General features: G+C 37.6%; 1 protein-coding gene across 18 annotated transcripts in view; it reads left to right on the top strand.

Moving 5' to 3' along the window:
- The window catches only part of DTNB (dystrobrevin beta), a 211,535-nt gene that overhangs the window by 117,989 nt on the left and 71,295 nt on the right, over positions 1-22,251 (top strand). For all 18 annotated transcript variants that reach the window (XM_031466695.2, XM_031466696.2, XM_031466694.2 and 15 more), the window contains one exon: positions 22,041-22,118. In XM_031466695.2, the coding sequence (XP_031322555.2) occupies positions 22,041-22,118 (78 nt within the window). The remainder of the gene's footprint in view (positions 1-22,040; positions 22,119-22,251) is intronic.

Genomic DNA, 22,251 nt, shown 5'->3' on the forward strand with positions numbered 1-22,251 from the left:
ATACAATAAAACTCAAGGTTTCATCCTAGGAGGATAATTATTTATGAGTGGTTATGGCTTTAGTCTACTCAGTGTCACCCTCCCCTTGGGATTTTCCTCACTCTGTTTGCCACTGTACTACCATAAGATACTCTGCTTTTGAACTCTAACTCTAGCGTGGCCAAAACACCATCCCTTACTTTTCTTTCTTTCTTTTTTTTATGGTGGTAAAACATAAAATTCACCATTTTAACTGTTTTCAGGTGTGCAGTTCAATAGAGTTAAGTATATTTTACATTGCTGTGAAGCAGATCTCCAGAACTTTTTCAACTTGCAAATCTGAAACATCAACTCCTCTTTTACCATGAGACCCTGGTAACCACCATTCTACTTCCTGTTTCTATGAATTTGAGTACTTTAGATACCTCATATAAATAGAATCATGTCCTATTTGTCTTTACATGACCTTTTTATTTCATTTAGCATAGTGTCCTCAAGGTTCATCTACATTGTAACATGTGTCAGGCTTTCTTTCCTTTGCAAGGCTGAATAATATTCCATTGTGTGTATATACCACATTTTGTTTTCCATCCTTTGCCAATAGACATTTGGGTTGCTTCCACCTTTTGGCTGTTCTGAATACTACTACTATGAAGGTGGGTGTACAGATACCTTTTTGAGACCCTGATTTGAGTTCTTTGGGTTATATACCCTGAGGCGGGATTACTAGGTGATATGGTAGTTCTGTTTTCAGTTTTTTGAGGAACCTCCGTACTGTTTTCCATAAGGGTTGCACCATTTTACAATCTCATGAACAGTGTATAAGGGTTCTAATTTTTCCACGTTATCACCAACACTTATTATTTTCTGTTTGTTTGTTTGTTTGTTTTTTTAAATTACCCTAATGGGTTTGAGGTAGTAGAATATTGGGGTTTTGATTTGTCTTTTCTTAAGAGTTCTATTAAGGTATAATTTATATGTCATCAAATTCATCCACTGTGACAATTAAATGATTTTTAGTAAAATTATCTAGTTTTGCAACTGTCACCACCATCCAGTTTTAGAACATTTTCATCATCTGAAAAAGTTCCCTCGCACCCATTTAATCCCAGTCAGTCCCAGCTCCTACATGCAGCCCCAAGGTCACCACTGATATCCTTCCCGTTTCTATAGTTTCGCCTTTTCTAAAAATTTTATGTGAGCAGAATCAGATGTGGTTTTTTTGCTTCTGGCTTTTTTCACTTAGCATAATATTTTTGAGGCTTATCCACGTTGTAGCAAATATCAGTGGTTTTGCCTTTTCAATGCTGGAAATATCCCATTATATGAATATACTACGTCTTGTTTGTTCCTTCACCAGTTGATGGGCACTTGGCTCATTTACAGTTTTTGACTATTATGAATAATGCTGCTCTGACCATTTGTGTCTTTGTGTGAACATATGTTTTCATTTCTTTTGGGTGGATACGTAGGAGTAGAATTGCTGGGTCATGCAGGATAAGTGTATATTTAACATTTTAAAAAACTGCCAAACTATTTTTGAAAGTGACTGTACCTGTTACATCCCGACCAGAAATACTTGAGAACTCCAGTTTCTCCACATTCTTACCAGTGCACTGGTTATATTGTCAATCTTCTGTATTTATAGCCATCCTAGTTAGTGAGGTGGTACCTTATTGTGGTTTTGATTTGCATTTCCCCAGTGACTAATGATGTTGAGCACCTTTTTCATGTACTAATAAGCTGTTCATGTATCTTCTTTCTGTAATTGTCTATTTAGATCCTTGGTCATTTAAAAAATATTTGAATAATCTTTTTATTTTAGAGTAGTTTTAGATTTACAGAAATGTAGCTGAGATAGGACAGAGTTCCCATATACCCTGTACTCAGTTCCCCTATTGTTAACATTTTATAAATGAACCAGTATTGATATTATTATTAACTGAACTCCGTGCTTTATTGAGACTTCATTAGTTTTTCCCCTAATGTCCTTTTTTTGTTCCAGGTTCCCATTCCAGGGCACCACATTACGTTTATTCATCCTACCTCCTTAAGTACCTCTGGGCTGTGACAGTTTGTCTCGCCCATTTTATAATTGGTTGGTTTGTCTTCTTCTTACTGAGTTTTAAGAGTTCTTTATATATTCTGGACACAAGTTCCCTGTTGGATATATGATCTACAGATCATTTTTTCCCCCAGTTTATGTCTTATCTTTTCATTTTCTTAATGATCTTTTTTGGGGGGAGGGAGGAGTAATTAGGTTTATTTATTTATTTTTGGAAGAGATATTGGGGATTAAACCTAGGACCTCATGCCTGCTAAGCATGTGCTCTACTACTTGAGCTACACCTGCCCCCGCCCCTCCCCCACCGCCCATTTTCTTAATGGTCTTTTGAAGAGCAAAAGACCATTTGTTATTGAGAAAGGGAACTTTATCAGTTTTTTTCCTTTAATGGGTTGTACTTTTGATGTCATATCTAAAAAACCTTTGCCTGACCCAGGGACACAACAGTTTTCTCCTATGTTTTCATCTAGAAATTTTAACCCTTAACACTTCAGTCTATAATCCACTTTTGTGTTGATTTTCAACTGATTTTTTGTGTATGGTTTAAGATGAGAGTCTAAGTCCCTTTTTTGCATGTGGATATTCAATTGCATGAGCACCATTTGCTGAAAAGATTGTCCTGTGCCCCTTGAATTGCCTTGGCACCTTTGTCAAAATCAATTCACCTTAAGGATTTATTTCTGGACTCTCCATTCTGTTCCCTTGATCTGTATGGCTGTCTGTTCTTTTGTCACTACCTGATCTTGATTCCTGTAAATTTGATTTGGGGTAGTATAAGTTGTCTTCTTTTTCAAAATTATTTTGGCAATTCTAGGTCCTTTGCAGTCCCATTTAAATTTTAGGGTACACCTGTCAATTTTAACAACAACAACAACAGCAAAAAACCTGTGAGGAGTTTGTTAGGGATTCCATTAAATCTATAGGTCAGTTTTCTACTTTTCTCTTTCTTCCCCCTCTGCTACCCTTCTCCCTGTTCTTTTGTGTTTGTTGGCTGCTTGGGTTTTTGTTTTGTTCTCTTCTGTGTTTGCATTTGAGTAGCTCATCTTGCCTGGAACACACTCATTTTTTATGTTTAACAAATCCTTAACTGCCCGCAGCCGTAGGTATATTCCTTTTGGTTCAATTCACTTTTACATCCTAATTTAATAATAATGTTAGTGAAAAATCCTTTTGAGATTTTTTTCAAAGATTCTCATTTTTGTGTGAATGTATAATGCAAATCACCTTTTTCTGAAAGGGTGTCAGATGTATTTGGAGAAATTCAGAACTGTAAGTATCCAGTGAATTGATTTCTTATTGTATCTGTTCCGGTGTGCAATCCAGTTCATATCTTATTTGCTTGTTTTTTTTATCCCTTCAGTGACTTCCCATCACACTTAAAAGCTGAAGTCTGTACAGTGGTCCCCGGGGCCCCATAATATCTGGCTCCTAATAACTTCTCTGACTTTATTTCTTACGCTTTCCCATTGGTCTCTATACTCTGTTCTTACACTGGTTTTGTTGTTCCTTGAAAACACCAAGTATGCTCCTACCTCAGGAATTTGAACCTTCTGTTTTATTTGCCTGACAGGCTCCTCATCCTGATAGGTGACTCCTTCCCTTACTTCGCTCCGATCTCTCCTTCAAAGGTAGCTCCTCAGAGACTGGTCTTAACTATCTTATCTAAAACAGCAGCATCGCTCACTGGGTGCCGTTACCTTGTTTCAGTTTTTTCACAGCACTTTACCTTATGTGATGTTATTTGATACATTTTTGTATCTGTTTACAATTTATACCCCACTAGATTGTACCCTTTGAAGACAGAGACTTTACTTTGTTTCCTGCTATATCCCCGGGAAATAGCATGGGCCTGGCAAATAGCAGACCTTAAATAAGTGTTTGTGGAGTGAATAAATGTGTGTGTATGTGCTCACAATTTACTAACAGTAATGATCTTCACAAAGCTTTCAGGTTATTGCAAGAAATTACATCAGTATGTCAGGATGAGGGAGGATAAGGTAGGGTTTTTTCTTGTTTTTACAGAGCTAGAGCTAATAATAACAACATTTTGGGGTTTAAAGTCATGATCTTCCAGTTCTATGATTACTAAAAAATCTTTGAAAAGTAATCATCCTTATTAATATTGGAGAAGTCTGCTTTTCTTTTGAGCTTTATTTCTTCCCTAGCTAAACCTAGGGTATACCTGTAATTTCATGCAGATACCGAGCCTCAGAATTATATTTCATTAAGTTGAATTTCTTAATGAAATGTATATACTGATCTGGTTGCAATTTAAAACAATCTGAATATTTCTTAGCACCTTCACAGGTCTTGCCTACTTTTGACTAGTGCCTGTGTTTAGCACCTACTAAATTAGCCCTTTTTCATTCTTCTTAAACCTCGACTCTGTGTACATATTTCTAACAAATCAATCTTCTTGAATCACTGCTTTTGTCATATTATTTTCCTATTTAAAAATCCACACAACTCCACTGCCTGTAGACTAAAGGAGGCACTCCTCGAGCTGGAATTTAAGGCCCTGTGTAATCGGGACCCACCTTACTTTTTAAATCTTATCTTCTGCTGCTAAGTTATACAGGACAAAGCCTCTGCTTTGACCAGACCTGCCTCCTTCCTACACTTTAAAGCTTTTCTCTTCCCACACCTCTGAGCTGGCTCGTGATGCCCTCACCCAGCTGCCCCCTTTCCTGAATGCCACAGACTGCCTGCACTTTGTACATCCATGAGCCAAGCTTCAATTCTGCTCCATTCATGAAACCTTCTTTGAACCCTAGAAGCAGCTAACTCATGAAGCTCTTCTTTCCTTACCTGGATTCGTTGAATCCTTGTTGTATCTGTCATTTGGGCACCCAATAACATGCTCTCTCCTTCTTTAAGGATTTCTTGAGTATGTATCGGACCTGGATTTCTTGAAGACTGTAAGCACCTCCTTTCACCATCAACTTCTTCAGTCTGGCACCTTAGTACCTGGCACAATCCAGGTGTGGCTGCTGACTTGTTGTGCATTTGAAGTATGGGGCACAATTGTAAATTCTTGTTAAATTAGGTTAAATTTGACAAGTTTTTTGTCCCTCTCTTCAAGGTCACATTATAGGTCCTTAACTTGTTTATTTGATAATGACTTTGATAAGATCTTACTGAAGCTTTGGAAGGCAATTAAAGAAAGGTTACTCATACCGTTAAAATCTGTTTTGTTTTGTTTTTTTTTTTAATGAGCTTTTGGAGTGAGGTTCTTATTTTACTACTTGAAATAATCTTAGAGGTCAAAAGAAGATGGCATCTCTTTTGGTGAAAGAACCTTTCTTTTTTGTCTAACTTATTTTTTCCCTTTTGGATAGTTTAATGGGATCATTTTAAGGGTAAAGTTGGATATATTGCCTCCAAGCATGAATTTAAGAAAATATTCTGTTAAATAATATTGAATAATCCTCCTCATTGGTTTTGTTGCTTTTACAGTAGAATTCTTTTTGGAGTTTAAGTGACTTCTTTATTCTCTTTAGTCATTTCTTCCAAGCTGTCATGACTTCATGTTTAACTCCATGTAAGTCCAGCTGTTTTTTTCCCCTCACTTCCTGTGTCCAGTTTATTACAAGAAAAACGTTCTTATTAAGAGCTTCTCTATAGAGTTTCTTGAGATGAATATTTAACATCTTCATTTTGAGAAAGTGATTAAACTGCCATTGATGTTGTCTATGTGAGCTCAGCCCTTTGAAAGCTTAAAAATCTGGAACTGGTACAATATGGAGGGATAGAAATCTAGCTGGCAGGTTGGATGTGGAGTATGAGAGGAAGAGAGAAGTCGGTTTGGCCTGAACCATTGGAGACAGAGAGAGAGAAAGACAGTGGAACCTATAGGTGAACAAGTTTGGGTAGAATGAGAGCTCTGTTTTAGGCACATTGAGGTTTTTTTTGACACCTAAATAGAGATGTCAGATAGGCAATTTGTATAAGTCTTGAAGACACTCATGGGACATGTGTGGTTTGGAAATATAAATTTCAGAATTGGCAACTTAGAGATGATGTTTAGACAGAGAGGAGAAGACATGTAAGGATCAAGCCCTGTAGCTAGTTTCTTACTTCTTTAGGTGATTAGTCAGTTAATTGATTCCTAAAAATTCTTTTTTTCTAATATGCACAGTCAAGATTAATTTTAAAATCTCCAAACACGTGAGACTTTTGTGGGTATTTTTTGATGCTTTCTGATATTATTAAATTTTGGTCAGAGGTGGTATTCTGTATGACATTGATTCTTTGATAGAATTGAGATTTCTTTTAGGGGCAATTATTTGAACAATTTTTCTAAACATCCTCTGTACGCTTAAAAAAAGACTCTCAGATTAGTACTGAGTGCTGTGTTCCTCATATTCCCAGTAGATTGCTTATTAATTATGTGTGTAGAAAAGATTAAATTTAATTTTAAAAATAAAAATGCATTAAGTGATTATAGATGAAAATGCCAGCTGGCTTACTATTATGGGAGAAGCTTGTGGTACATTTTCCACTGAGAGCATTAGATACAGAGGAATTACTTCTAAACAGTTTGGACAGAAATGACCGCGATGTACTCTGGAGAACAGTGTGATGACTCAGAGAGCCTTTAGTGATGACGAAGACACTGATGTCAAAGATGCATTTAGAGAGTTTGGATGAAATTGAGTCATGAAACTGAAACAAAGTTATATTTCTAATTTATTGTGATCTTAAATGTTATAAGTAGCAGTGGGAGGAAGAAGAGAAATAGGCTAAGTAGGAGAAGTGTAAGGGACGGCAAGCTTTTGGTATTTTTTTTCTTTTTTAAAAAACAGGGGAAGCAATCCTACTATATAAGGTGATCTTTCCCAAGAAAGGATCTCCAAAGCTGACTTGAACCCGTAAACCTTTAAATGAATCAAATCAAACATCTTGTTACTGTGGTTGCACTGGAGTAAGTTACAAGTGAAGAAGTATTGGTGGAGCCAAAAGCTTAACATCTTTGAAATGAGAAATACTCTAGACCCCTTCTGACACATTGTCAGCGTCACTTTCAACTCCCTGTCTGCAGTAGCATTCTTCATCTTCCTGTGACTGCGTCCCTTTGTCATTTCCCCCAACCTTTATGTGGGGACAGAGGAGAAATAATGAAGACTTTGAGTGGAAAAGCTGTAAGAGTACCATAATCAGCTGTTCTTCTACTCCGGGCATTCCAACAAACAGTGAAAACAGAGGGTATGGGGTGTGAGGTGGAGCTCATGGCACTGACGGGGGCACCAGTTAGGTAGCTACCAAGAAAGCCTTCATGATCTGCAGTTTAACACCTACACAGGGTTTAGACTTAGAAACTTTTTCAAAGCCAGTAATTTCAGATACTAATTATGGATTTCTGTCTAACTGGAGAGAGTAATGGATAATTTATGAATATCTCTGAACCTCCAAACATAAAGCAAACTAGTCTACTTTGAAATAGGTTTGTAGTAAGTTTGAAGTCAGAAAGTATGTATCCTGCAGCTTTTGTTCTTTTGGAAGATGATTTTTGGCTATTCTATCTTTCTTGTATTTCTGTATGAACTTAGGATCATCTTGTCCAGTTCTACAAAAAAGGCAGCTATGATTTTGATAGGGATTGCATTGAATCTGTAGATCAGTTCAGGGAATATTGCTGTCTTAACATATTAAGTCTTCCAGTCCATGAACATGGAATGTCTTTCCATTTATTTAGATCTTAATTTCTTTTAACGATGCGTTGTAGTTTTCAGTGTTCAAGTGTTGCATTTCTTTAACTTTAGTCTAAAGTGTTTTATTCTTTTTGATGCTATTATAAATGAAATTGTTTTCTTAATTTCATTTTCAGATTGTTCATTGCTAATACATAGAAAATTTTTTTATATTGACCTTGTACCCAGCTTTGTTGAACTTGTTTATTAACTCTAGTAGGTTTTTTGGGGGAGGTGGGGTGTTGGATTCTTTAAGGTTTTCTATATATGCATCACATCATCTGCAAATAGAGATAGTTTTACTTCTTCTTTTACAGTTTCGATATCTTTTATTTCTTTTTCTTGCCTAGTTGTTGTGGTATACCCTCATTATTGAATGATAATTTGGCTGGATTTAAAATCTAGCCAAAAGGTGTTTTCCCTTCATTCTTTGAAGATATCATTCCTCTGTTATAACCAGTTTTAATAACAATCTGACTCTCCTTCCTTTCTGTTGAATCTCTCATATTTTGCTAGTAACTTTTAGGGTTTTCTTTATAACATTGGTAATTGAAGTTTTACTATAATTTGTCTGGATATGAACTTTTTTAAAGTTTATTTCTATTTAATTTAATTTTTATACTCAGAGGAGTCTTACTCTGTAAAGCCTCATGTCTTTCAACAGCTCTGAAAAATTCTCAGCCATTCTCTGTGTTAAATACCAGTGCCTCTCCTCCATCCCCTCTGGTCTCTCTGGAACTCTGAGTTACAGGCTTTAAAACTGGATTTAGCTCTCGTGTTTCTTAACTTAGAGGGGAAAAGTAGCATCAATCTTTAGCTGTATTCAGTCTATCTGAGGAGGTTTTTTTGAAAAAAATCTCAATAATTATGATTTTCGTTTACAAAATCTCTAATTGGTTATTTTTCAGAACATCTTATGGATGCTCTTCTATCCTCTAGGTGCCTGAGGATATTAAGTAGGTTCATTTTAAAGGCCGTCTTAGATGCACTGTTCTCTGTGGGGGGTTTTTGTGTGTGTAGAGGTGGTGTTTTGGAGGTGTGGGGTGGATTTGGTTAAGTTCTTCCAGCCTCCTCAGGGGTGGCCCTGTGTGTGGCTGATGGCAGCTCAATGCAGCCGCTGCTCACCACAATGGCTTCTTACTTATTTTCTTCCTTTGGTGATACTTCTCATTTTTTTTTTAAGGCTTAAACAGAGCTTCCCTTTTTAAAAATTTGTTTCTAGCTATGCGTGCATCAATTGATTTTTATATCTTTAAGTCATTTTTCTTTGGTACAGGAGTGTGAGCTCTCAGCGTGTGCTCAGTCTGCCAACTTGACCCAGAAGTCCCTAGACTACACCTTCAGCTGATTTATAATTCACTGTCTTAGCACTGTCTCCAAAGGTCTGTGTATGGCCTTTTCAGCAGAGACTTCGATACACATTTAATGAATGACATGTCATTCTTTATTCCCCTGGCAAACTCCCTAATGTATTAGGACAGTTAAAATTACTTTTAGATTCTTTTAGCTGAGAAATTAAATACCAAGACTGATTTAACAGGCATAGTTGGCAGATGTATTTAGTACCTGTGAGAAGTACTGATGTTTTTCTGTGTCCAGTTAAGCTCCTGAGAACATTATTTAGTCAGCAGGACTCCTCCCACTCAAGAATTTTTGTGATCCCAAATGGCCTGTCTGTTAGCTATCCATCTTTGACTTCCTTGTCTGAACACGTTTTCCATTTAAATTCAGTTCAGGTGAGCCTTCACCAATTTTGCATTTTTAGGTTTAGCTAATACATTGTTTCAAGTAGATTGGAATGAAAAGTAGAATCATAAGAGCTTATCATTGAAAAATACTGTTGCACATGCAATCTGTGCCTGTCACGGTGCGAGGTACGCAGCGTGAACATGGTGGTGGAATGAGCCCGGTGGGCCCTGCCCTCGTGAAGCCTGCAGCCTCTCAAGTGAGACTGGTCAAAAAGTAAACGCTGATTATATGTAATTGTGAATTGTGATAAGGATTATAAAAGAAAAGAGCGGGTTACTGGGAGTGAGTATAGCAGAGACTTCTATTTTAAATTTTGTAGTAAGGAAAGGGGTTTTCAAACTTTAAAACAGCAGTGGAACACTTTGTTTCTATGAACCCTTATGTGGAATAGAAACGGGGCTACTCTTACTGAAATCAGGTTGGGGCCTGATCCCTTTGCTCTCCTCAGTGATTCCTGAAGCACCTCGTGGAATCCTTTGATGCCCAGGGAACACGTGTGAAAACTGCTGTTCTAGAGCCAGCCCCCTTCATTTCACGGACCAGTGAGCTGAGGCACAAAGGGCTTCATTGTCCAGAGTCACGTGGGTCACTTCGTCTGCTTAGAACCAGAATCAGGAGCTGAACCCGGTTCTCCCACACTTGTGTTCTTCCCCCTCTCCACTGCCTCTTCTTCCCCTCTGACGCATTTTTATTATGAAATCATGGCATTTCAATCTCTGTAGTTCTTTTTTACCCCCGAAATTAGTTTTACCTGTTGTTGTTCACACTTATCCTTCACATTCTGTGCTCTGCTCCCTCCTGTGTATACTTAGCTTGTAGCCTTGAAGGATGTTACCCACTGCTATTTTGTTTTTATTATATTTTTGCTATGTCGTACTCTCATTTTCTGCCAAACATTTGAACACATGAATCTTTTTTTATTCTTTAGACTTTTATTATTGATATCAAAATGTTTATATTAACTGGTTAGCAATCTGATTTGTTGGGTTGTCTTTTCACACCTCTTCATCTATCTCGGCAGATGATAGAATTCTTTCCCCAGCACTTAGGTTGTTAGTGTGGCTTTCATCCTGTGTTTAGTGTATATACTTGTGTATCTTTTTACCATTTTGTCTTATTTTTGCTTTACTGTGGCAGAAAAATTCAGAGCCTGTGTTTGAATAGAGTAGCATATTTGCCCTTCAGAAGTGTAAGGAAGTCGTGAAAATTAAGGTGGCCTGGGAGGCTCGAGCTGTAGCATCTGGGTAGTGACATTAGAGAGGAAGGTATTTGTCTTCATTTGGGAGACTAGTAGAGAACTGATGATTTGGGGAAGAATGGTAGCATGAGCACTGTGCTTAGGAAAGTAATTTTAACCATGAGAAATCAGATAAGCCACAGTTGAAAGGTTCTCTGTGGACACTGGTGGACTTACAGAAAACCTTTACAATATTTAAGTCGCACTAACGAAATGCGTGCTGAAATGTGATGATGCCAGTGAGGTGGAGACCAAGAGCAGGTCAATTTAAGAGTATCGAGTAGATGAAATAGAAAAGAGGCCACAGGGTGACTCTTGAGTGTCAGGGACATCCTCGTCTTCTGAACACCCTGCTTGGGGTGTCCCTGAAAGCCCACTCTCTCAGCAGCTCACACCTTACGGCCCTGTTTCAGCCGCCCTCTGATGCTCTGCCTTTATGAAGTAAGGAACTCTTTGCATCTAAGGGGTAGGTAGACACCACTGTTCTGTTTTTTGTTTTTTTTTTTCACTCTGCTGGTGTTCCCCTTAACTCCTCTTCAACAAAACAAAAAAATCAAGCCTTGTTAGTTCTCCCTACCTCCTAATTGCTACCTACAGACTGCTTGGCAGACACAGTACTGCAGGCTGCTTCCGTATCAAGCATTTAGCAATTAGGAGAGGCCCTAGGAGAGGGGAGGTGGGGGATGCTCCTTGACGTCCCCATCGGAGTGGAGTTGTGGACAGGGTTAATTAGGTCGCTAACTTGCAGCGGAACTTGGATTCTGTTGCAGGAGGGGGCGTTTCATGTTTAAGCTTCTAAGGAGTGGTACCTACTCTGTGTGCTGCGTCTGCCTTCCTGTCATTGGCTGCGTTCGACTGCTTGATGGACTTGCTGGCGAAGTGCAGACGTGCGCTTCCTTCTAATGAATTGTTCTCTCGTACCTGCTCTTTCCCAAAATGCTCTGTGGGATAAACTACCTTGGAGAGAAGATTCTTCGTCATGTGGCTGTTCTGTTTCCTTAGAGACAACAGCAGGGTAATGCATTAGATGCCAGATCCGTAGAAAAAGAAGAAGCATTTGCTACAGAACGTAAAGGTTTGAGAGCGCTTCCTTGCCTTTATGTCTTTGCTGCTTGAGCTGCTGGGCTGATGACGATTGTGTTTATTTTTGGCAGGATGCTAGAGCCTGTGGAACTTCCCAGACAGTTATTATAAAAAGGGGAAGCCCGCTATATCTTTTCCTGTCTGGTTAACTGTAAAAAATACGTGCAGGTCAGCCTGGCTTCTATAAAAATGTATGTTTCCACTTTTGAAAACAAGTTTCAGTAATGACCATATGAACAGGTCAGGAAGTGACATTGTGTCATGCATTTCTTTGACCTCTCTGTGAACAGTAACTTGTGGAAGTTTAAGTTGTCCTCTTATCTTTCTAGAAATACAGGAGTTGACATCTATATAAAATATTGACAACTTCCTTTCTAAGTTTAATGAACAAAGAGAACAAAGAAGGAAGGATTCAGGGATTGTGGAAAGGTTTTTACAATAAAATAGTACATTTCTGTTGATTTAGTTAACTCATTTGTAAGACCTTTTGCCTGCTTTTTTTCAATACAATAATATTAAAATGAGTAGTACTATTCAATGATTTGCTAATTATTGCCTCATTTTACAGTTCTGTCCTTTCCCAGAGCTAACTCGAGATACCTGTGTTCCTCTGAGTATCTCCAGGTGCTGCCTAGTAAACATTCTGTATAAGAATATATTTGTGTATTTTAAAAAAAACAATTTAAAGAGAAATAAATAGGAAAGTCAATTCTAAAAAACAGAGAGAGAGAGAATGTATTTGTGGTAAGCTTCTCCTTCCTGAGAAATTGTTCATTCTAAGTCTTATACCACAAATGGCTGTGTTGAACTGCTGGAAATAGGAATTGAGGCATGTGTGTCTGTTGATAGGTCTTTTTTGCATTAATAAATTAGTTGCAACATGTTTGGATTAGTGGTTGGTTTTGGAAATTATAAATCTTTTCTTTTGGTTAATGAATTGTCAGTGACCAGTAAAGTAAATGTACTTCCCTAGCAGTCAGAGAAGCCTCACTGTAAATGTGTAACATGATGTTTACATTACAGTTACAGTACCAGATGGTTATTTTTTAAATGATCTTCTGAGGCAATTTTGGCAAGTAAAGGCAGTTTTGTTGGTTTGTTTAACCTCATTGCTTTGGTGGATAACCACAGAATGAGTGGAGTAACAGGAGATGGTTGGTCTGGTACACAGACAGGAATAAGGAGCAAAACTTCACACTACTCAAGGAGGAGGAAAAGGATCCTCACTTGTCATAACCGTTGGCTAGAGGCAGGATGCTTTTTGAGAGGGTAATGGAAATAATAGGGATTAAGGAGGTCGTAGAATCTGTCCTCGTTCGTATTTCACCAGAGCTGCAGTGTGCCCTTGTTACATGTCAGTATAAGTCCCAATTTCCTCTTCATCATAACGGAATAATTAGATAAACAGGCTTTCTCATTAGATCATATATTGTTTCAGTGTGGAGGTCTGTGAATAGATTTACAGGCTACTAAATTTTGGAGGGTAGCAACTAAAGAGAGAAACAGATGCCACCTTCATCCTAAAGCAGTGTCATCTGGGCTGATCACCCCAAGCAGAGACTCAGAAATGCCTGGATCCTGGACACGGCCATTTGGCACTTGTCTTTCTGTAAAAGTTCGTCCTTAAGTAAAAGTGAATATTTTTCATTGATTTGCTCTTCAGCTGTTTTTCTGGGAGTAAAAGCCACTTCTTTGGAGAAGTGGTCCTCTCTCAACCCTAACTGTGTTGTTCTAAGAGGATGACCAATCAAAGTATTGGGCCCTTTGTCTACCCGAGTGGGCAGATGACTCAAGGTGGGTCACCTTGAGTCTTTTCTGGAAATTTCAAATTGGAACGAGGAAAGAGGTTTTGTCCTCAAAGGGTGAAGCTACCATAAGTTAGGCGGAAGTTGTTTCTTGTTAAGCATATAAAGCTGTGTGATCCTTATAGACTGATTCAAGATGAGATCCTAGAAAAGGTAACAGCAAGTGTCCTAATGACTTTCCAGGGTCCTGGAAGCTCCCCTCACCAACCTTCATGAAGTTTAGTTACGAATTTAGTTGTCATTCAGTTATGATAATTAGTAATTCATCTCTTTTTTTCTAGGATACTTCAGGTTAGATTTGAAGCCAGTGGTCCTGAAGCAGGGCAGTGTTTCTCAAAGATGATAATTTATTCTTCCCTGAGAACTCTACTCTGAAAAATTCACTTGGGTGATACAGAGATGCCTGCATTAGGGTGGTGAATCTTGGGTTTGATCTATTCAGTGGTGTTAGAACCAGGTAAAAGTGGATCCCAGTGCTGGTCCTGGCACTTGCTAGTTTCATGACCTTGAGCATGTTCATTATCCTCTTTGACCTTTCTTTATTTGTAAGATAGGAATACCATCATGAGTAGTAGCAAGAATCCCAGTAAGATATCTGAGGACCCAGCTCAGTGCTAATGCAGTGTTCATACTCAACAGATGTTAGTAAGTGCAGTACCCCTTCCCTCCCGACCCTCTCCAGTGTTCCAGAAGTAAATCTATGCAAAATACACGGCAAATCTGGTAACTGTTAACGTCATAGGATTTTTCATATTCTTTTGTTGTAGTGGTCTGTGGTTAATTATTTGAAATAAGTTGTAGTCTTTGTTATTAATGATTTTATGTATGTTTTATTGTGAATGATAATTATCAAATTCGATTTGACCTAAAGATTGTAATATGTTAAGCTAAAGCATAAACGCCTATTGCCGTGATAACCGGTAAGGGTGAAGACTAATGGAAATTATAAACCTCCTGTGGGCAGGGACAGCCTTCGGCTTGTTTTTGTTTTTTGTTTTCGCTCAAAGCCCTTAAGTGTAGGGAATGAATAGACTATGGGTTTTTGTTTGTTTGAATACTGATAAGGCCCTTGTTTATTCAAATGGAGTTTGTAGTCAATCAGAATGGCGTTATGGGGATACTAAAATTTCAGGAGCCAATTCTCTGATAAGAGAAGCCAGAAAGAGTGGAACCTTGACAAGTCTATGAAGAAAGACATTCCAGGATGGGTTCCTAGGAGAAGATTTAAAAGTAGAGGCTTAGAAAAAGCAAAAAAACAAAAAAAAACAAAAAAACAAAAACCTTGCTTGGGAAATGTGGAAGGCGTGAGTAGTTTGATAGATAAAAGAATGAAGTAGTCTAGAGTCCGGATTTTGAATTTGTCTTAGAGTATGGTGAAATCTGCTGCATAATCTTAAAGACGACGAAAGTATGATCAAAAGGAGTAGGGAAAGATAATTTCAGAAGTAACGTAGGTGTCTAGGATTGAAGGCCACATAGCTGGCTACAAAAATCATAATAAGTGATTAAATGTACTTAACTAAAATGTTTAAGTACCTCACATGTAAAGCATTATTGTAGGAACTGCAAAAAAAGTAATCAAGTAAATGAAAGCATATAGCATAATGAAACCTGGTAAAAAGTCCCCAAACGTGCATGAGTGACATATAGCTAGCTGTCAAGGGAATAGAAAATTGCAGGACTGTAACCTTAACCTTTACAACTGAAAAAACATTCTGGGAGGAAGAACAAGATAATGACGCAATGTTTTTAAAAGTATAGGGTAGGGTTAAGTATCTGTCTCCCTGGATGACTTCCCCCAGAAAAGGTTCATCAAAGGGCCTACGGAAAAGTGACAGGTGCCCAAGGTCTCGCCCATCCTCTCAGGCTTCAGACTTGGCTTTGTTCATGTACCTCTTTATTCACTCACTATTTTTAAGTAGAGATTTTGCTTAAGCAACATTATTATACTTTTACATCCTTGGTAAGAGAATCCTATCAAGAAATTGTTTACCCCTGGATCTAAGTCAACTTAGAAAATCAGGACAAGTAATTACACCCAATGTTGGTCCTGAACCCAGTGTTAAACTTTTTTTTTAACCAATAGTCTGGCTGATACAATAATTTCCTCATTAAATGTGTGTATTTTGTCAGGCTTAGATGACAAATCTAAAAGATCTTTGAAATTAAGATTAGATTTTAAAGTCATTCTAACAGAGATATGTTTTTGAAGGACACTGTTCATGCTAGCTTACTTAGTTTTCCTTGGGACAGCCTAGAGGCGGTTAAGAATGAGAGCCTGCAACCAAATGGCTTGAGTTGAAAGAGGCATTTATAACTCAGAGTTCTAATGATGTGATAGAGGAAACAATAAATCACCCCACACCATACCCTGGGGTTATTATTGTTTTGCCTTCCTATAGAAACAACTCTACAAGAGCTATGATTTAGCATCATGCTGTTGGTTTTAATTTATAGGCCAAACAGGCTTGATTACGTTAAGTGCAGCAATCAAAGGTAGTAGAGACACTACGCCATAAGGATTAGGAACACAGATCCAAGAGCCAGACTGCCTTGGTTCAAATCCTGCTTCTGCCACACAAGTTGGCGGTGACCACGGGTACATACTTCTCTCCGTGCCTTAGTGTCTCCATCTGTAAAATAAAGGTGGTAGTAGCATCTGCCTCCTTGGTGGCTGTGAGGTTTAAATGAGTGAATCCATGAGGGATGTTAGAACTGGGTCTGGCACATGTTCAGCACTCGGTAAGTTGTTGTGAAAGACACTCTCCACTTTGATTCCATTACTAAGTCACAGATGAAAACTTGCTAGGCTGCAAACATGACAAACATACCTACCAAATATAACAACTAGTAATGTCATTATTCCATTCTCAGAGGATAGCCTCACCAAAGCTAAATATAACAGAAAGGTTACTTTTTACACACACTACACTCATATGTGTTCCACAGCGTGGTGCTGACTCATGGTCAAATATTTCCTGAGAGCCTGATCCATGTCTCATCCTATGCCAGATACTCGAAATACAATGATGAAAAATTACACACATTTCCTACAGTCTAATAGAGGAGATAATGCACATGGAGCTAAAATGTTTTCTTTTCTTTCCTTTTGGGGGTGTGGTGGTAGGGATGTTGGGGGGTTGTGGAACTTTGGATCCACTCACACCATTGAACAGGGCTTTCTTCTACTGACGGTCTCGAAGTTCCCTCTCGTTCTCCCTTACCTTCTCAGTTTGCTTTCTTAATGATACCAGAAGCAGTATAGGCTCACTGTATAAAATTTGACTCACTGCTATTAAAAGTTTTCGTTTCTGTTTTTTTTTTAGTTCTTTATGTATATAGATTTAAACATTAAGCATGTTTTTCTTTGAAAATCAGGAAAAATTGGAAGTGTACAGGAAAGTATAAATAGGTAAGAAAAATAATTCCCAGAATTCCACTTTTCTTACATTTTGATATTTTTTCTCCAGATATTTTGTTTTACGCTTATTATATTGTTTAACTGAGACCACACTGTACATATAAACAGTTTTGTCTTATTTTATAGGGTTATTGTGAAGATAAAATAATGTATTTAAAGCCCCAGACCCTATGTCTGATAGATATATATCAAACATTTAGTAATTGCTAGCTAGTATGATAGTTATCTTGCCCTTCTTTTTTACCTCTTACATGCTAAGCTGTTTCTCGTGTAATTAGAAAACTCTTCATAAGCATTATTTTTTAGTGGCGGCATAATAGGCTACATTCACAGATGTACCATGGTTTACTTTTTCCTTTCTCTCATATTTGAACATTTAGGTTTCTTCCAAAATTACTCTATTGTAAATAATATTTCCCTAAATATTTTAATATAAAATTATCTTTGCATTTCTGATTAATTCCTTGGAATAGATTCCTAGGAAGGGAATTAGTCAAAATGTTTGAACTTTTTTAAAGATCTTTGATGGATGTATTGACAAATTGCTTCCTAGAAATTTTGCTTAGCTTGTACTTTCAGTCCTGGCTAGTAGTCAGTGAAAGGCCTGTGTCAAAATCCTCTCCAGCCTTGAGGATTACCTTAAATTTAAAAGAAAAAAGTCGTTATATTTTCATAAGAGAAAATGGGTCTGTAATTTTAGCAGATTTCTTTGCTTTTTCATAATTAACACATTTTTATAATTGAGTTATTTGTATTCTTTTTTTTCTAAAGGTGTATTTTCACTTTGCCATTTATCTAATTGATATCTAGTAGTTATCTTATAAATTTATATGAATCTTTTGTATATTAAAGCTATTAATTTTTGCTCTGTCACATTTGTTGAAATAGTTCCCCAAATTTATATTTTTCTTTCTTTTCTGATTGTTTAAATCATTCAAGTTAATTGATCTTTTCCTTCCTAATTTTTCCATTGCTTTTGAGCTTAGAAAGTCCTCTCTATCCATAGACCCATATGTTTTCTTTTGATTTATATAATTAAACATTTACATTTAGTTCCTTAACACACTGGAAATATATTTTTCTTTGTAGGGTGAGGTGATCTCAATATTTCCCCATAGCACATAGCAGTTTTTCTTACTTCTATTAAATACTTATTGCATTATATTGTAATTATTTTTTCTGAATTTTTCTTCTTCATAAGACTTAAGACTTCATCCTTTTTTGTTTATTTGTTTCATTTTTTGGTTGTTTTTTAATGGGGGTACTGGGGATTAAACCCAGGACCTTATGCACTCTACCACTGAGTTATACCCTCCCCTTCTAAGTTTTCATCCTTTTAATTTTTATCCCCGGCAGCTAGCACAGTACCTTCCACTCTGTAGAGGCTCAACAAATATTTGATAAATGAAATAAAGAAATATATAGAGTTATATATAATTTGTCCTGGGAGATTTAAAAGGCATGATGAGTTATTCCTCATCTATTCCTAGCTTTAAAAGCCTTGAGAGAGATTCTGTAGTAATGCTAATTTCAAGTTAGTCTACATTCCAGAGCATCCACCAGAATGAATTGGAGTGGTCTGGTCATAAGAGAAGTAAAGTGAAAATGACTTGTACAGTGAGTTACATTTTTACTACCTAATAGGAAAATTGTCTAACCAGTAACCAGAGGCTCTGTACCTATTATCTAAGCCACCCTATTACTGTATATTTCCCCAAACTTACCCTGCTCCACCTAAAAAAATAAATAAAAATGCACCTTTATAATGATCAGAATACTCAAATGAACGGCTGCGATTTAATTGATGATACTCAAATATTTTCAAACTTAACATTTCACTTGGGTTCCATTCTCCTGTTTCCAGCTGCTTTCTAGATATCGCTTACCTTTGCTTATCAGTGCCTCTTCAATTCAGCAAATTCCGTCTGAAATCTCGTTCACCCTAACCCTCCTGCTTATTCTCTCTACCCCCACCCGTCCAACACCAAATCCTGTTTCGTACTCTTGTGTTCCCTAGGCTGGACATGATATCACATCCCACCCAGTAGTCACAGTAAAAATCTCCATTATTTTTTATTCACTAACCCTGTGAACTTAACCTTTCACCACATCTTCTCTGTGTTACCTCCCCACTGTTTTTCCTTTTGTCTCTTCCCCATCTTAACTGTCACTGTCCTTCTTCATAATCACTGATCTGACAACTGCCATAACCTTTTCATTCATGTCCCAGCTTCCATTCCCTCCTCCTTCCAAACCTATTCCACATAAATTTTTAAATAAGGGTGTGCATTAGAAAGAATCCTCTTGCCCCTGAAGGTTCAGATTCACTAGACTGAAGGTAGAGCTTGGGTACCTCATCACACAAAATCTTCCCAGATGATTCTTATGCACATCTGGATTACAGCCAATATTTTACAAGCTTCTGGAGCTATTGTTTGAAAACCCAGCTATAGTCACATCACATTTTGGCTTAAAACCTTTTAATGCTTCCCCCACTGCCTGCAGCATAAAGTCCTAGTTCTTAGCTTGTGATGGAACAGGCATCATTCACATCCGGGCCCTAATCTCCCTTTCCAGATGCATTTTCAACTACTTCCCTTTGAGGACCTTGAGTCTAGCCAAATAAGTTAGACCCAAATACACCACATCCTTTTGGATTTCTGTGCCTTTTTCCGTACAGTTTCTTCTGTCTAGGTTGCCCTTAACTTTTTTCTACATCTGGGAAACTCCTCAATGTTACTTCACCCTGACTGCTCTTTCCCTCATTCTTCCAGGCAGGAGTAACTGCTCTTCATCTGTGACACCTCAACACTTTGTGTATACTTGTATTGCTACTCTCATTACTTTGCATTGTGATGATTTGTTTATATATATATAACACACAGATATATATATATATATATATATATATATATATATATATATATATATATATATGGTCATTGAGATAAAGATAGTCTTCCTTATCTTGTATGAGTAGGCACCCAGGAAGAAAGCCTCTTTCCTTTTGATGAAGAATTAACAAATTATGTCTTTTTTTTACCCCCACCTCTTCTGACTAGAAAATTATCTTTCACCTATATCATTCATCTGTTTTAATCTCATTTAAAAAAAAATTTGGTCTGTCTCATTAACAAAAAGGAACTTCCCAAATCTCTGTACCAAGTTATGTTTGGTGATCATTTGGGTATCATGGAACTTATCAGTGTCTAAAGATAAAGATACCTTGCTGAGATCTTGTCAAAGAAGATATAGAACATCTGGTTACATGTTCAGGGTATTTGATATGTTTTGAATGTTGAAGATCAACAAAACTGATCTGATGAGTTGTGTAAGTTTCTATACCAGAATGTTTCTGATGCCTGCAAGTATGAAAAGCTATGATACTGGATTTGTTTCTTTCATAGGAATTATCTCCCTATTCTCTTTGGACAATGGATTAAAAAAAAATCAGAGACAAAAATATAAATTTAGGACTTAAAATTAAGCTAATCTCTGTATTCACTTCCATTATTGGTCAACCTAAAACAGTTGATTAATTGATTATAACTCAGCTCAGCTCAGCACTACCATTAATAGGCTGGAAAGTTTGGGGGCAAAACTGGGAAGGTGGGTAGTGAGATAAATAATATGGAATTGAATTCTAGCCTAGAAAGGCATATTTCAATTCTGAATATCTGGTTACTTTGTCACGTAAAAGGAGGAATGTGTAACAAGAAACATAGTGCTGTGGCTTAAGAATCAAGAGACCGAAATCCATTCCCTGCAAATTATTTCCCATCTTTGATCTTCTCCATTAAATGAGAAATCATTAAAGATATTTCGCTACCCAGAAGTGAAATTGATTTTTTTAAAAAAAGGAATGTAGAGAGAGATGTAGAGATAGATCCATCCATCCATCCATCCCTCTTAACTTTTTCTCTAGGTAAGTTGGCTCTACCTGAAAATTTTCCCTTGAGCTCATATCTGAATGTTCTATGAAACCTACAGAAACAATGAAGATTCTGGTCCCTAAATATTCATCAAGACTTGCTAAGTATAACCTCTGAAAACCAGTTTCATAATTAACTCAGCTCTTAAAGATAAGGAGGAACCAAGAGGTAGTTCCCAAACACCTAAATATGAGAGGACTTTTCTGCTCTCGATGGACAAATTTCTCTGAAAAGTACGTCTTTCAGTTTAGGAGAGGAAGTGAAAAATTTCCCAGGAGGAATATTTAGCAATAGTCATGTGGCTCCAAGTGCAAGACAGAAGCCCTTTGTAGCTAAACCTGCTTAGGAGGGAGAAGGGCTGAAGAATGGCTGAAAGGCAGACTCATAGATTCCTTTTGATACATTTGAAATCATTCATTCAAGACTCTCACAAGAGGGAGAAAGAGATCTTGAGTCCAGAAAACCAGCAGCTTAAGACAAGTTATTCAAAATTGCTAACCTTCCAATTTAAATCTGGATTAGGTTATGAAGGACAGCCTTCTGATTAGAGTACAGGTATAAAATGTGGACTCATTGTTAAGATTCTGGTAAGGGATTAATAAAAAATTTAGTTTTAACAATTTGTTTTTGGTAAAAAAAAGTATACAAACTTAATCAGAGAGAAGACAGTGAGCTCTAACCAAATCTCAGGAAAAACATGCGTGTTGCTGCTGTGACCTTTGTAACATACCACAGACGCCACACACCTAGTGATCCTGTAAACACCGAAACTGCAGAACTCAGCCTCTCGTGTGCTCAAAGTATAAAACAAGGGCCACCGGAGCGACATCCCTGTGGCCGTGTGGGTACAGTTAGTGCTCCTCCTGTCCTGCGAGGGCACGGCTCGGGGCCCTTCGGCTTTGTGCGAGAGAACCCTTCTTGTTGAGTTTACGTAGGCTGGAAGTAGGGATTTCCACCCCTTGGGCCTCACTGTGCTTATCAGGAATGATGGTTGGTCCTTTTGCCTTTGTCGCTTTTTCATTTGTTTCCCCTGGTCTCACTGGTAATTATTAATGTAACGTAAATGTCTTTTCTTTCAGTCCTCCTCGCCCTCTGACTAATATGAATGACACCATGGTGAGCCACCTGTCCTCCGGAGCGCCCACTCCCAGCAAGAGGTAGGTGGGTCTTGCTAAGAGTTGGGTCCCAGCCTCTGGCCTGGGAAGCAGGCCATTCCACAGGGCAGAAGAGACTGGCTTGCTTTCTTCTCTTTTGACTGTCTTTTAATATTATTTTCTACTTTTTAATCTT

This window comes from Camelus dromedarius, chromosome 15 (assembly GCF_036321535.1).
Source record: "Camelus dromedarius isolate mCamDro1 chromosome 15, mCamDro1.pat, whole genome shotgun sequence".
NCBI classification, from domain to species: Eukaryota; Metazoa; Chordata; class Mammalia; order Artiodactyla; family Camelidae; genus Camelus; species Camelus dromedarius.